At 44.1% G+C, this 17,041-nt stretch overlaps 1 protein-coding gene across 3 annotated transcripts in view; it reads right to left on the reverse strand.

Moving 5' to 3' along the window:
• The window catches only part of IGF1R (insulin like growth factor 1 receptor), a 318,275-nt gene that overhangs the window by 226,113 nt on the left and 75,121 nt on the right, over positions 1 to 17,041 (reverse strand). Inside the window, exon 1 of one of the 3 annotated variants that reach the window (XM_033188878.1) lies at positions 1,881 to 1,995. The exons of the other annotated variants lie outside the window; for them this stretch is intronic. Coding sequence (XP_033044769.1) covers positions 1,881 to 1,887 — 7 coding nt within the window. The 5' untranslated portion in view covers positions 1,888 to 1,995. Of the gene's footprint in view, positions 1 to 1,880; positions 1,996 to 17,041 lie in introns of those variants that run through there. 3 annotated transcript variants of the gene reach the window in all.

A 17,041-nucleotide genomic window follows, 5' to 3' on the forward strand; every position in this document is an offset into this window, starting at 1 on the left:
TAATCAAATCTGTGCCTTACAGATATGGTAAGCTGCATATTTACTGTTAATGAAACATTTCCCCTGTTGTATTTTTCCCCCCTCAAAAAGAGAAATCCTACTTCTCTCAGACACATCGATTTCTTGTGTCACACGTAACTAACCACAAAAGCCTTTTCAGCTTTTACTGTGATTTGGCAGCAAGGCTACAGCAAATTCTGAAACTTGGGTTTAAATGGGTGTGCTTCAAGACTCTATTTGGGTTTCTTGCTTATTGTTTTGCCTTCTTAAAAGCTTCAGATCCTTGATCTGTTAAATGCTTTTTCAGCCTGCATTTACTCTTAGTCCCATTTATCATCTTACTAAGCATGGACATGATATTCTCTTAGTGAAAAACTGGAAGAGAAGAGTTAATAAAGCCACGAGAGTGACACAGTGGATTAACCATGCATAGAGGTGTGTAAATTAGAGCAAAACCACGTGGGGCAAGCAAAACAAATGAAGGAATGCTAAGGCATTTTAAAACATCAAGATTACTAACCCAAAACTTTCAGCCTTAATGTTTTATTTTCCAAAATAAATAATGCATTATAATATTTTAAGTAGAAAATGTCACTATCTACGCATGCTCTGAAATTTATTCCCTAGGCGTGAGCAGTCCTCAACACCCAGAGTTCTTCACAGAATGGTGAAACCTTGCCCCTCATAAACACACACTGGAGAGGAGACTAAGACCTACGCTGGGCAAATTTCACAGGAATCCTGTTCAGATCACATTTCCCATCCTAAGGTTAATATTTTCTTATAGCAGCAGGCCAGGCGCAGTGGGGCTCAGGCCTGTAATCCCAGCCCTTTCGGAAGCCAAGGTGGGCAGATTGCTTGAGCTCAGGAATTCGAGAACAGCCTGGGCAAAATGGTGAAATCCCGTCTCTACTAAAAATATGAAAGTTAGCCACATGTGGTGGCATGCACCTGCAGTTCCAGCTACTCAGGAGGCTGAAGCAGGAGAACCACTTGAACCTGGGAGGCAGAGGTTGCAGTGAGCCAAGATAGTGCCACTGCACTCCAGCCTGGACAACAGAGTAAGACTCTTAGTCTCAAAAAAATTTTTTTTCTTTTTAGCAAAGGTACCATTTTTCACAGGCTATTTTCTACTTTCATAATAATCTCATGAAGGCAGTATAGGTTCAAAAGGCAAATTTTTAGGAGACAACCTGATCAGCCACCACGAATTGTTTTTGATTTGGTATCAAAAGATGTAACATTTGATCAGTTTGCAATTTTGTTTAGAACAAATATCCACAGTGACACTTTGACTCTGAAAAAACATCAAAGTGCTGCTTTGGGGGAGATCACGAAAACACAGCACCCAGGCCTAAGAATTGCTAGGAAGGCTGTGACACATGGAACAGCAGCAGGTTCTCTCTCAAGACTAGACCGTCAACAGTGCATGCACAGGAGGAGGCACAAGGGCTGTTACTTCACAAAACTGAGGACAGTGAGGATCAGCCACCACCACTTCCTGGATGTTTCTGCATAGTTCCCGAGTCAAGCATTAACCAAGGTCAATTCTGTCTAGAATGCATGAAAAGCTCAGCTCCTGCACAGCACAGCCATGGCATAAAAATAGTGAACACACCGTTCCCACATTCACTTATAATCAATGTTTTTAAAGCAATGCAAACTCTGAAGTTGCGAAGCAAGGCAAGATGTCACTTAGACCTGAGTTTTGCTCTTACTTCCTGTTGTTTCTTTGTGTTTTGGTATGTAAGAGTATACATCCTAGAGTTTGAAGGGTATGATAGTACAAGTGTAGCCACTCAGGGTGAAAAAACATCTGCAAAGGCATTCTGACGAACATTCTAGCCTCCTGAATGTAAACTGGAGTTAATTATACCTACCTTTCATGGCTGCGGGAAGAATCCAGTGAGTCCACTGGGGCAATGACCTGCAAACTGTAAAATGGGATAGTCTCCTGGTTAACACAGTGAAACCCTGTCTCTACTAAAAATACAAAAAATTAGCCGGGCGTAGTGGTGGGCGCCTGTAGTCCCAGCTACTCAGGAGGCTAAAGCAAGAGAGTGGGGTGAACCCGAGAGGCAGAGTTTGCAGTGAGCCGAGATTGCGCCACTGCACTCCAGCCTGGGCAACAGAGCGAGACTCTGTCTCCAAAAAAAAAAAGGCGGGGGGAGGGGATAGTCAAGGGAATGCTGGGCATTACCAAGTATTCAAGTACAGAGTTGAATTTCCAGTTATTTTGGTCTTTTATAACCTTAATAGAGAAATTCGCCTGAAAATGAGATCTGAGATTTAGCTACACAAATCCTAAATGTGGGGGGAATCTGAGCCTCAGACACAACTGCTTAGTAATACACAAGTCAGGACTAAATCTGTGGGATAATTTTATCTTGTTTTGGGGCAAAGTATCACTTCGTTGCCCAGAGTGGGGTGCACTGGTGTGCTCACAGCTCACTATAGCCTCAAACTCCTGGGCTCAAGTGATCTTCCTGTCTTGGTCTCTCAAAGCACTTGGATTATAGCCATGAGCCAACCTGCCCAGGTCCCACTGCTCACTTTAAAGCCCACTCATTTAGAAGAAAGATCTTCAAGCTAGGCAAGGTGGTGTATGCCTGACACCTACAGTCCCAGCTAATTGGGAGGCTGAGTCGAAAGGATCCCTTGAGCCCAGAAGTTTGAGTTCAGCCTAGGCAAACTAATGAGACCCTATCTCCTGGCCTTACAGTGGGACCAAACTGTAGAATAAACCATGTTTTACCCAGGTAAAGGGTAACCTGTTGCCTATCATAAGGCTCTCTGAATAAATTTAGAGATAAAGAGGCCCAACTGTCACAGGATTTTAATCTAGATACAAGAGCATGACCAAGCTATGTGGAAAAACCTGCAGCAACAACCACAGCCAGCGGAAACAGCCTGCCTAGAGCCGCCATCCACATCAGAGCAGCAGACCTTCATACACAAGGCTGCAGGAATGGCCGCGGGACCAGGAATCGCTTTTGCTCCTATAGCAGACATCAAAGGCCTGAGTCAGCTTTGACCTGTCAGTGCAGCACAAAGGGCACAAACCCAGAGGGCTGACTGGAGACCCTGAGCGGGGGCGGGGAGGCACAGAAGACTACAGAACTTTTCACCCCTTTCCCCTCCACACCTCCTCAAGGTCTCTTCCTCCTTCCACTCCACTTCATGATCTCAACAGGCTCCAGCTATTACAAATATATGATGAAAAAAAGCTTTTCTCAAACCTGCATTTCTTCACCCTAAGATATTGGGGGGAGGGAGCAAAGAGGGAGAAGAAAAATGAGAACAAGATAACTTTTCAAAGTCTTTTTAAAATTAAATTTAAAAAGATTCCAATTGAGAAACATACCTGAGAACAATTCAGAATTTATTTGACAGGTCTCAAACTTGGAGTTCTGGGACTCAGCCCACTCTTTTGGGTAAGTCCTACCCAAAACAGTATTTCTAGCTCCTATCAGCTTACTCCACTGCTCTCAGGCGAGAGGCAAGTCATGTTCTTGGCAGAACAAATGCAAGGGTTCCAAATCCTCACTCGGTTCCTAATCTCCACACTGAAAGACAATGAGGAGCCAACTGGTCACCAAAATGTCACCAGCCAAACACTTCAACATGCTGCCCCAGAGAGAATGCCATGCTAGGGTTCCCAAGACGGTGGATGGCACAGAGCAGCTGCCACCTGTTCCCATCCTCATTGTTTACCACTACGTAAGTCAGATGAGTGCAGGAAGTAATTAAACACAAGAAATCACTGCAGGTACCATGTGCACACACAAAAAGCCATTCCATTTAAGTTCCTGTAGAGGAAGTGTCCCTCTCAAAACACTCCACTCCTCAAAAGACTACCTTCAGGGGCTGGGTCGTTTCCTGAAAATTGACTGACTTTTAACACATCTTAGTTATACAAGTCTTGGCGATTCATAGATGCTTCTAAAACAAGAAGACTGTTACCATGTTGGGGTATGGTGAATTGTTTTTCTCTTTGAAAATACTCCCACCGGCCAGGCTTGGTGGCTCACACCTGTAATCCTAGCACCTTGGGAGCCGGACATGGCTGGACTGACTGAGCTTAAGAGTTCAAGACCAGCCTGAGCAACATGGTGAAACTCCGTCTCTACTAAAATACAAAAAAATCAGCCGGGAGAAGTGGTGGACGCCTGTAATCCCAGCTACTCAGGAGGCTGAGGCATGAGAATTGCTTGATCCCGGGAGGTAGAGGTTGCAGTAAGCCGAGATTGTGCCACTCCACTCCAGCCTGGGCAACAAAGTGAAACTCTGTCTCAAAAAAAAAAAAAAGAAAGAAAGAAAAAGAAAATATTCCCACTATATACAGCCCCCTTGCAAAGCTTTTAACAGGAAGGAGTGCCTTTTTTAATGTGGCCTCCAATTTCACGAAGTTACAATATCACCCTGTCAACACACAGCATCTAATGCTGACTGCCTACCACCCCCCCATAAAACTGAAAGAGAAGAAAGCCTTATCCATGTCTCACCAATAACTGTTTATCCAGTGAGTTATAAAAGAAGCCACTGGGTTTTTATTATCCAAGCTTTTAGGACAGTTCAAGTTCAATACACACAATGTTTCATTCATGCTGTTAAATTGATAATATTAACCTTTCTTGCTGAGATGCATTAAAAATTCTGGCTTTTCAGAGCAAATGTAATTAGTTCACATTAGTAACTTCACCAGCAGCAGTGACAGAAGCAAAGTGAACTAACAGGATACGGATTAATGTAATCAACATATCATCTCCCATCATCGCCACTCTTTAGGCAGCTGGCTACACTTCCTCTCTTGGTTGGATTTTTTTTCCTTTTAATAAAAATGATATATCAATGAAATGGATGCATAACTACTTGTAATCCCCCCTCAGGGCAGTACTGTACAGGAAGCCATATTGGTGAGTGATCGCAAAAGTTTTAATTTGATGTGTCTGCTTAATACAATTTTGACAACCGAGCAATGGCACAAGGCTCTTTCAGGGCACAGAGCTTTGGGAGGAGGCAGGAGGAGCCTTGGAGGAAAGGAAGGAGAAGCCAGAAGCAGTACATGGCTTCTAGAGCACCACTGTAAGTATCCCATGAAGATAAAAAGTATCTCCCTCTCTAAATACCGTATCACTAAGAGAAATAAATCAAAGTGGTGTGTTTGCCCTTTGAAGTAGCTCCAATGCACTCACACATCAAAATGTATTTCTGCAACCCTGCACTGCCCAGCCATAGTGGGTGTTTGCTATTTTGCGACCCTCTTTCTTGAATATCCACATTTTCTCCTAAGGGACCACCTTGTCCTCCTCCTTCCTTCCTGAGGCTGAGAACCTCATGGCCTGGGCTGGCGCATCAGAGCATCTTTCTCTGGAACACACTGGTGGAGGGCGGTGGCCTAGCAATATAACAGCTAGAAAGCTCTTGTAACAGGTCTGTGCCATTGGAACAGACTGCTCACTCTTGGGTACTGAACCTGAAGGTGGGGATGCAGGCTTAAAGTTTTAACAACCATTTTGCTACCACATGGATCCTTAGAATGAAGCCAATATGCAGGTGGGCAGAGTCACGGGGAGCCCCCAGTGGACTTCCTGAAGCCAGTGTTAGATTAGACTCTTCCATTAAGTGGGCCCACAGTGCTCCTTTCTGCATAAGCCAGTTAAAATGGGCTTCTTCCCTAGGAAATGAAAGTCAAGGTACTTCACACAACACATTTTTGACAGGGACACAAAACCCTACCTGGACTGAAACCAGGGGTGGTCACCTCTCCTCAGACTGCAAAACCCCACACATGGGACAAGTCAGTCAACAGCACTTCCACATTCCCCAACTTAGGAACTTGTGGGTGAACCCCAGCCACAATCTAATCAGCACTGCCATGAGGACCTTTCAGAGTCTCAAACATCATCAGGAAGCAGAAATAAGAAAGGATACCGCTACCCATACTTGTTTCAATGCAAGAAATTTTAAGTAGAGTGATACAGTCCTTCTTTCGGACCAATTTTTACATACGGGCTGCATAGAAACTCGAACCTACAATTTGTTTTGGCATGGAAGGGAACTACCCAATTAACAACAACATAAAAAACTTTTTAAAAAAGCAAAAATCTCACTTAGAAGAAAAGTTATTTCATAGTTCCCCCAAAGACATTATAAATAGGAAGTCACCATATAAATTCAGTTCTCCAAACTCAGGGAAGCCTTCAAAGGTTACACAATCAGCCTCCTGGCAACATTAAAATACAAAGAGCAGTTAATGTTCAGAATGGTAGTCACCAATTAGTCCAAAACACACACTTATTTAGCAAGCACATACCTCTGCTTAAGCTTTAAGTTGCCCTGTTAGCATTTGGTTAAGCCTGAAGTGACACAGGTTTGGGGTCAGTGACTTTACTGCAAAGTTAATGTCACCTTTATGAAGCCTCCATGGGTATAAACTCTGTAAGCCATTCTGGGCAGTGTTGGGTACAACCAAAAGGCATAAACATGCTATTTTTTCTCCGTGTGTTTTCATTTGAAGAAAAAAAAAAAAGGCATGAGAAATATTAAGACTTAACCAAGGCCGACCTACTCTGAAGTAAAAAAGGATGGATTTGTAGTCGGCCATTTTAACTTTTTTAAAAACCATGGAATAAAACATTGGCATGTCCTATGGCTTCAGGTTAATACTACCGAGCAGAATGACTAAACGAGAACACCTGGTATCATGCCCAGTTACAAAGCCTGAGCGATCTTCCCATTAAGTGACACTACTGTTGGAAAATACAAAATCCCGAGAAATTACAGTACAACAAAAACTTCAAATGGAAATAATCATATAGGTTTTTATTTATATGATGCATGCTCTTTTACATCTAAGAATTGCAATGGATATGGTCAGTGTCTGAGGGTCCCATGAGGCAGGCTAATGTTACCTATGGCTCAGAATACTAATCAATCGCCACTACAGTGTGTTTGCAAAGGACTTCCAGGGTATGTAATATCAGCTCCTGCTATGGCCCTGGCTGTTAGCAGATCAAATGTACTAAATTATCTGGACATAAGACTTCTGAGAAAGAGGATGGAAGAGATGATTAGGGGCCAACAAGACAAATCCCTAGGCTTTGCCTCCCAAAGACATCTTTCAGTAGATTACTTGGGATCCCAAGCATGTGATTTCAGAAACAGAAGTAGCTTGCAAACAGTCCCATGTTCCACCTGGATCTTGTTAAGACCTTACAGTGGGGGGGGGGTTTCTATCACTTCTCATCTTTATCAGATAGTCAGACAGCAAATGGATTCTACAAATAAGCTTAATGATTTTGGAGGGCTCTTCGCTCAAATGACTATACTGGGGGCCATGCAATAGCAGTGGAGGCTCTTCAGAGAGGGAATTCCCCTGAGATCCTCTGGCCTCCTCTGGACCACAAGGGGGTTTGGAAGGAAAAACCAAATAAACAAACAAACAAAACCTTCTCAGCCAGGCACAGTGGCTCATGTCTGTAATCCTAGCGCTTTGGAAGACTGAGGTGGGAGGATAATTTGAGCCCAAGACCCCATCTCTACAAAAAAACAATTTAAAATTAGCCAGGTATGGTGGTATGCACCTATAGTACCAACTACTCAGGAGGCTGAGGCAGGAGGATCACTTGAGCCCAGAGGCAGGAAGTTGAGGCTGCAATGAGCCATGATTACCTCTACTACACTCCAGCCTGGGCAACAGAGCAAGGCTGTCTCAAAAAAGCCCAGGAAGAACCTTAGCCCTTCAAAACAACCCCTTTTATTGGCGGCTCGGAGAAGCCTTCAGACCCAATCCTCGGATCAGTGTGGTGGTTCCATCACCACCAAGGTCTGCTGAAGCTTCCCTGCCTGGGATACGCCAGGTGTTCACCCACACATAGGTATCTTTCTGTGTAGAAGCTACTTCTTATAGAATCTAAAAGACAAACGTATATCCTTGAAAACGGGCTAGCATGAGGGGTGCTCCTTTCTTTTAACTTCCTACAACCAACCTCTTCCCTTGGGAGTCATCCCAGTGACCGCTCCCAAAGTGGTGGCCCCCTTCCCAGTGATCGCTCCCTACTGGGATGACTCCCAAAACAGGTGTCCCAAGCTCTCCCTCTCTGCAACCAGGTCAGTGTTTCCAAAAACCTCCTAGACCAGCTCACTCCCCTTGCTCATGCCACAAGCACCTAAACTCAGCATCTCAACAACACAAACATTCTCCTCTGTCAAATTCCTACCCTTTGTTTTTTTCTATCCTAGCTAATGGCAACAGTGGTTGTTTTCTCCAGTCGATCTCCAGTCATCTGTAAGCTCAATGCTTTTCTTCTACCTGCCCCAACTTCATCCTTCACCAAGTCTTGCTGAATCTATCTCCAACACGCCTCCGATCCCCTTCCCCATGCTCACTCCATAGCAATGGCATCTGCCTCCACCCACAGATCTGCCAGCTTCCCTCCTTCCCCAGACAACTGCCAGAGACCCTTCAGGAAACACAGATGTGCTCATGGCACTGTTCTGCTTCACCACTGCCTGTAAAGTCAGGTCCAGTCTCCTAGGGCAGGCAGACAGGGCCACAATCGGTTTCTGCTAGCGTTCTCACCTTCATTCCTAGGGACATCTGCCTGAATTGACTTATCCTTATACTCAGCCTTTATTCACTTACCCCACAATCTCTGGTACTTGGCAAACTCCTCTGCATCCTGTGAGGCCCTGCCCCTAGGCAAGTCTTCCCCTGCCCCCTCCACACCAATCTACCCCTTTCTCCTGCCTCCTGTGGCACTGCACAAAGCCCTAATAGCATATGCACCACACTCCCATTTGGCTGGTTTCCATGTCAGCCTCCCCACAGGGAGATTCCCCCAGAAGTGTGGCTGGGTCTATTCATCTTCAGATCCCCAAAGCTGAGCTCAGTAGTTGGAGAGGCAGAAATCAGCAAATGTTTGCTGAATACGAATGCTGCACACCCAACACCCAGAGCTTGGGGGTGAAGACTGTCTCTATGAAAGGAATCCAACTGGTCTCAAGCTACACACTTGACCAAGTAAAGTCAGGCTCTCCCAATGCAAGCAACTCCAGTCAACAAGCAGAACCAGCCACCACCACTGCAGGCAAACATGCTGTCAGCTCTCACTGCTAACCACATTTTCCAATGGTTTGCTTCCTGGCCTAGACCAACTGGCCCATGGCTATTTACAAGCCTCCAACCTGTATGCTTCTAACCAGAGAAAAGCTAACACAGCTTTTAATTATTACCCTGGGGTTCAGTAGCGTGCAGGCGGCAGCACCAAGCCCAAAGGGTGCACTGTCCTCTCACGTGTCCACACGACATTCAGGGAAATGGGATATGCTTTGTGCCAACACCCACTCCTCCCTAGAAGAGGTACTAAATCCAGCCACAGAGCTGAAGAGCACTATATGCAGTTTCAATACACAGATCTGCAAGAGCAGTATCAGTGATTAATCTCTCGTCATAACCCATCTTTTGAAAAGTTCACTGGGAGACAGAAACAAGGAGCAGAATGAAACAAAGTCAAATGAGGGAAAAATGGAACCCTTTTAAAAATGCTATTCATTCTTAGGGGTTAATAATTACATGGATAGATGATTTACGCAGAGGAGAAAAATGCCGCCAAGCAGTGAGCCCCTAATAAGTATTCAGGATTTGACCAAAACGTTCCTTCAGTTGCTATTAACTATAACACTGAAGAAAGGATTCACACATCCCATGACATCTATTTTTATAGCACAGGGCCCAGAGTTAGCCATATCACTTTTAATGACTTGAGATTCCAGAAGAATTATCACTATGGTAACATTTCAAAATGGCCATCAAAGTTACCAGGCACCAGGCCACAACAGTTTGGATCTCATAGGGCCTTTTAGAACAGACCGAGTTATTTTCAAAATTCATCTAATTGATTCCACATTCCTAACAAAGCCTTGCTAGAAGTTAGCTAATGGGGTTATTTACAAGTATGAGTTAACAGAAAGAGCACTCAAATGTTATCTGTTATTACTCCAAATCAAGCTTTTCTAATCATAAGCCACCAGAAAATAATTCATTGGTGACTACACTGATGTGATAATATTCTTTAATATTTTTCTAAGAATTCAAGGAAAAACATGAAAAATAATATGGGAAGGTATCAAGTTTGCCATTATTTTTGTTACTTTAATAACTGACTTGAAATTATTTTACAAATAAAAAGTTGATAAAAATTACCCAAGATACACATCTCAAATATTTAAAAATGCTTACAGATGAACAATTAAATCATGCCATCGGGAACATATACTCAAATTCTTAAATTCTTCCCAGTCCTCAGGGGGTAGCCATGAAGGAGGGAAACAAGTGACTCCTTTCCATCCTCATTTTCATAGGAAAACAGGAGGCTGACCTCAAAGGCCAACTCTATATGCACTACGTACAGGACACTCAACTGAGAGCCAATAGACTCAAAATCAGAGGTGAAAAGGAACTTAATAATGTGCTTTTTAAGCCGCTAGCTGCTACCCATTGGTAGTTCTCAAAATCAGTTTACGGCATCTCTTACCAGCATTAGAAGAGAAAAAAATATTGTGATACTACATGAGTAGAAACGGTGAGTGCTGTGTCAGACAAGAAGTGATTTGGAAACACTTATGTTTAAGTTAGTTATATACTTATTCTGTCCTGGGATCATGGTGTATATCTATGTTTTACTGTGGGTCTAGTTAAAAAAAAAAAAAAACTGAAAATCACAGATGTAGTATAACACCTTTCTTTCCAAGAGACACGGGTGAGGTGACCTTCCCAAAGTAATTAAGCAACGGTACACTCAGACATTAGAATTTGGGTCCGCTTCATTTTTAAACATTCTTTCCTTTCATCAACAGAAAACTCAACACAGACATCCAGTGGGATGAATTCAGAAATAGAACCATATTTGAGAAATTAAGGGAGCCACTGACACAAATTCTGCTTTTAACTGTGCCTTTATACCAGATGCCCTTTAAATAGGCCCTTGTGATCCCGTAATTTTTTAATTACAATATCATGGACCTGCAGACAGGGTGTTACAAGTGAAAACCGTACTTTCCAAGGGTTATGCAGGGCGAACTTTATCCAGGCCTGCCAGAAGCACGTGGCATTTTCAAGGCCATTTACTAAAGAAAGACACACTCACACACATCGTCCCAAGGGCATTCTACACCAGACCCCAGGCAGGACCTACTGTTAGGGCTCTTCAAGAGGATGAAGGTGAATCCTATGCCTCTACTCCTGTGAAGGCCCAACTCTCACTGGGAAGGGCAGGGAGGCCCCAAGATACTGTCTCCAGGGAACGGGACAGTTCACCAAGACCACACACACAGCCTGCTCTCACTGAAGGACAATCAGATGCGGAAAGGTCCACTTAAAAAAAAAAAAAAAAGCACATTAGGGTTTTTCTTAATGCACAGTACAATGAAGAAAACAGAAAACAGACCAGAACTTTATTGTAAAGATAACACCTACTGCTCTTTGAAAAGAATAAAAGAAATAAAAGCACATGGTTAAAAAAAACTCCAAACAGTGCAAAAATAATACAAGATTACCTGTGGAGGTCACCCAGCACTTGCACTTCCTTTCCATGAAAAATAAGTGCTTATTACTTTCTGGGATTCCTTCTCGAAAACTTCTTAATGATTGAACCAGCATTCATCAGCATACATGCTCTTTTTAAATTTAGCCCTGAAGAACAACAGTACATATAATGCTCGACACCTTTTTCCACTTAATTTATCTCAGAACAAAGATCTAACCTTTCAAAGAACAGCCGTTGCAGTGAGAATTCACTCTTTGGAAATGTATAAATCAGACACAAATTCAAAATGCAGTATTTTTTGTGTCTGCCTTGTAATCCTTCAACAATGAGTCCCATGGGAATTTAAAAATTATGATAGTATCAGCTAATATTTCATTGAGGCATTGTGCCATGTCTGGCCCTGCGCTAACCCCTTTTCTTTACCTCTCACAACGACCTTAGAAGGAAGCTGAGTGTCCAGAGCCCTGCAGCTGAGAGGCCTTAGGAAGGTAAATACTCCTGACCAACACAGCAGAGCCAAGAGGTAGCACGGCCAAGAATTTAAGCCAGATCTGTCTGATCTACTACCACCTACTACAAAGAGCTTTCTTGTCATAGGATAAAGGTGCTGGCTTCTCCACCAGAGGAAAGGAAGCCACTTAAAAAACTTACAGAGAGAATGATCACCAATGGACACCAGCTGGCCTTGGGAGAGAGCGCAGAATGTGCTCCCAGAGGTAGGATGAAGAAGTGATGGGGGCCTGACCCTCCCAGGAGGCCCTGGGCATCAGCATAGGCACCTCACTGGGTTTACAATGGCTCAGAACATGCTCACCTGCTTGAGCTCAGCCTCCTGAAGGTCTGCTGCTAACAGCCGCTCTTCAAGCACATGTCATGAGACCCATTCAAATGCAACTGAGTGGGACCCTGAAACTAGGGCTGGCAATGACGGTAGCACTAAGTCAGGCCCGCTCGCTGGGAGGTGATGTGAAGAGGGCCACCTCTCATCCCTGCTCTGCTGTCCCCTTAACCGGGGTCTTGAGTAGTGGAGGAGGAGCTCAGGCCTCTCCAGTCAAAGACAGTTCAGGCTGAGTCTAGACAACCTGACCATCCTCATCCCCACCACCCAACCCAGCCAGCCTTTCACAGACAGGCGCGGGGATCTGTGATGGCCAGCGGCAACAACAGGCGTGATTTCTCCTAGGACACATCTCTTTTCACTGAGAAGTCCATCTTGAATAGCTGGGGGTGTGTTCACAGACCCAGGAAAGCTCAGAACAAAAATACTTAGTTAAAAAGCAAGTTTAAAAAATGCATCTTCAGGGCAACCCGCTCGGGTCCCCTTCCAGGCTGTGGAAGCTTTGTTCTTTCACTCTTCACAATAAATCTTGCTGCTGCTCACTAAAAAAAAAGAAAAAAGAAAAAAAGAAAAAAAAAAACGCATCTTCAGTGAGTACAGAGGCTACCTCGTGTTCCTTTTACTTTGAGTCGGCAGGCTGGATCTGCAACAGGGACTGGAGAACTTTCCAGGCCCAGCAGCCCCGGCCTGGCCCACATTCCTTCAGGGTGACAGAGCACCAGGGCCGGCCGGTGGTTTCCCCAGTCCTTCTGCCGCCGCGGCACAGTGACTAAGCCCACAGGAATCCCAGCGGGTGCTGGACCCACCCGGAGGACAAGCAGGCTGAGAGGAAAGCCTGTGGCTGCCCCGACCAGCCCAGCGGAAGAAAACCTGCTCTCTGCTCTCCAGCCCCTGGGTATACTGCAGAAGAAGTTCAGGAGGCTGTCGAAGGCAGGAGCAGCCCCACCAGAGCTCAGGTGACAGCCCATCTCACTTGCAAGGCCTTGCAGAGACACCCAGGCCTTACTTTGCTGAGGAATCAGCAGTTTCAAGGTGCACCTTTATCTCCTCAAGAAAGACCCCCAGTAGAAGTCAGTTGTTTGCCCAAAGGAGGCAGAATTAAACTACGGGCAGGCAACCACAAGTTTGCTTTGACAAATTAAACAAGAAAAAAAAATGTAAAGCTACATTGGCCCAATCACTTTCCAGGAGCCTAATTCACGGTAAAATCAGAGTCCACGATCTGATTTTGATAAATCACCTCCTGACTCTTCATATACTTTACTCTCTGTATGACTATTATTTTTATTTTGCAAAAGAATTAAAAGTTTACTGGAAACCACATACCTTTCTTTCTTTATGACAATCTCATTCATCACAGCTAAAACATCCAACTATTAAAAGCTATTTTCACAAGATTAAAGAGTGGTTTTAAAAAGAAAGAAATCTCCCCAGTTAAAAAGGAATCAAACAAAGGTACCTAATCACTGATCAGCATCAAAGTTTTGCTCCACACATGAAAATAATTCATCAGGCCAGGTGCGGTGGCTCACATCTATAATCCCGGCACTTTGGGAGGCCAAGGTGGGTGGATCACCTAAGGTCAGAAGTTTGAGACCTGCCTGGCCAACATGGTGAAACCCCGTCTCTACTAAAAATACAAAAAAATTAGCCGGGCGTGATAGCAGGTGCCTGTAATCCCAGCTACTCAGGAGGCTGAGGCAGGAGAATCCCCTGAACCAGGGAGGTTGCAACGAGCCAAGATCGCGCCATTGCACTGCAGCCTGGGTGACAAGAGAAGACTCTGTCTCCAAAATAAATAAATAAATAAATAAATAAAATCATCAATGTAAAAATGAATTCTGTCTAAGGAGGGGAATTTAAAAAGTCAGAGAAAAGCAAGGTATTAAAATTCAGAAACAAGTTGTTTTATAATTAAGCATCTGTAATTTAACTATGCTGTGTCACTCTCATTTTAATCTTTCCTTTATCATAAGAGTCATAGACGTTCTCCACTCGTATAAAGGTGGTAGGGAGGGAGGGCGCCATGCTAACAGAACCCACATCATGTTTACTAAGCAGTAGGTAGACAGGAGCAAAAACTCCAAAGATCTAAAAGTCTCTCGACTAGAGCAAGACATCTTCAAGAACTCATCCAACATGGTGCCTAGCCTTCTTCAGAGCAAGACAAGCCACTAAGTCATCCCTGGGTGTGTGTTCATCAGGAGCTCACTAGGAAGTATTAGGTGGGCTACAATGGGATAGTAATGGGCAGCATAATCACAGGAAAGCAGGTCTGAATTTGGGCTGGCTGCTTAGCTGCATGGCACCTTGCACAAGTTATAACCAGGTCTCTTGCCTCCATTTCCTCTTCCACAAAAAATGGAACAGTAGTATCCATATCCACCCTACAGATTGTGACAACGATTAAAGAATACTGGCAAGGTGCCTGGCACCTAGTCATTGTTCAGTGAATGCCAGTCATGATCCTGAACTTAGTCCTTGCTAAGAGGGTGATATGATTTGGCTGTGTCCCCACCCAAATCTCAACTTGAACTGTATCTCCCAGAATTCTCATGTCTTATGGGAAGGACCCAGGTGACGTAACTGAATCATGGGGGCCGGTCTTTCCCAAGTTATTCTTATGATAGTGAATAAGTCTCACGAGATCTGATGGGTTTATCAGGGGTTTCTGCTTTTGCTTCTGCCATGATTCTGAGGCCTCCCCAGCCAGGTGGAACTCTAAGTCCAATTAAAACCTCTTTTTCTTCACAGTCTTGGGTATGTCTTTATCAGCAGCATGAAAACGGACTAATACAGAGGGTAATCACCACAGGAATCCAGATGGGGAGTGGGGTCAGTTCACTGGTACAAAGATCTCGATCAAAATAACTCATTTCCCACCTGATCCCTATACACCCCAGGGTCCACATCTAGGAGTCCCGAAGAAGACTGGCATGCATGGGTTGTTGGGTCAACAGGCTGCCTGGAGGTTTACCTCATTCCAGGAGTTAGAGAAGCACTATGGGAGGAACTGGGGTTCAAATTTGCAAAACCCGAAAACATAGGAGGGATCTTCTAAAAGTTTCTGAAGGGTTCTAACCACAGATTAAGGAAAAAAAAAAAAAAGCCCTTTCATCAACGTTGGATGAAATGCTGGGATTTAGACATGGGTTTTTTTTTCTTCCCCCCGCCCACCCCAATTCAGAAAACACTAAATCATATAAAAATCTTGGAAAAGGAGATATAGATTCTGACCTAATAAGATGCCATAGCTCTGATTCCACCACCAAAATATCTTAAGGCTGGCACCATTTGCAATGTATTAGTGCAGCAAACTGCATTAATCCCCTCATTAGATCCAGAGCCCCTGAGAGTGGAAAGAGGAGTGGGGCAGTAAATCGCCAGGGAACAGGAGACAGTGGGCTGGAGGGTGTCCCAGGTTCTAACCCCAGCTTGGCCTTCAGAGCCCTGGTGTGGTCTGGGCTAACCTCTCCAATCCTTTTCCAAGTCTTAGTTTCCTTCCAACTCACTGTGATTCTTCCAGAGAATTACATAGGGCAGGTGAAGTTATTTCCTAGAAAATGCTCTTGGAGTACAGAGGTTCTCACTGAACTTCTCTATTCCAGGGCCGATGCCTTTATTTTAATGGCAGCACATCACTGAATAACCAAATCCACGGACACTGCACAGGCCTAAAGGATCCGGCTATGAGGGATAAGGAGGCATCTGGGACTCCCTCTGTCTTCTTTCTGTGTACACAAGGTACCTTCAGTAACTGCAAGGAAAATCCTCTCGCTTTTTACACCAGAGCATGTTCTATAAGGGCAAAGTGCTCCAGTCATCACCTCCTGTTTTCTCTAGCCAGACCTGCTCTGAGCTGGAGACCCACTGCAGTCAAGCAAACTTTTAGATACAAGAAAAAATGACAACGTGTCTATTACAGAGGTCTCAGCTTAATCAGAAAATGGCACTGTGGGCCACAGAAAGGCTGATGGTGATGGCTCCTACCCCAGTGAAAATAGGCAGACCCATGAGAGCTCTCACTGGGGCTACTGGAGAACTGGTTGCTTTCTCCCACTTTAGTAACCCCTGCTTCGTAACTGTCAGTGCCAGAAAGCCACAGTGAGCCCCTAGTGGCCCCTATATTACCCACCCAGAAAGACAACCTCTCCCCTCCATGAAACTCATTTCTGGGACTCACACCTAAACTTTCTTTAACACAAGTCAAAAAGTTGAGCCTTCTTAAAAATGCATCTTGCAAGCTCACAGGTTCTTGGTTCATAAGTGATACTAATGGAATAATCTGGATGGGAAGGGTGGCACACAATAGAAAAAGTTAATGATTATCTGCAGTAGTTAGATTTAGTCTGTGAGTTCAAAAGTCTCCTCATTTACAATAACCTTAAAGGATAACAAAACAAAGTCCCAGAAGAAATGTAAATTTGTTTCTTTCTATTTTCTCAAAATATTAATTGCTGATACAATTAAGTGGATTGGCCTAAACTGCTTCAAAGATTTTCCTATCTGCTAATTAAATTTGCCCTCACTACTATAATACAAATTCTGGGAAACCTTCTGGCTTCTAGGCATACTATGTAGAATGAGAGAATCAAATCCATTCAGTCCTAATCTACTGCCCCATTTAATAAACAAAAAAGTTAAGAACATACAT

The sequence above is a fragment of the Trachypithecus francoisi genome, unplaced genomic scaffold (assembly GCF_009764315.1).
Source record: "Trachypithecus francoisi isolate TF-2019V2 unplaced genomic scaffold, Tfra_2.0 Lachesis_group3, whole genome shotgun sequence".
Classification (NCBI taxonomy): Eukaryota; Metazoa; Chordata; class Mammalia; order Primates; family Cercopithecidae; genus Trachypithecus; species Trachypithecus francoisi.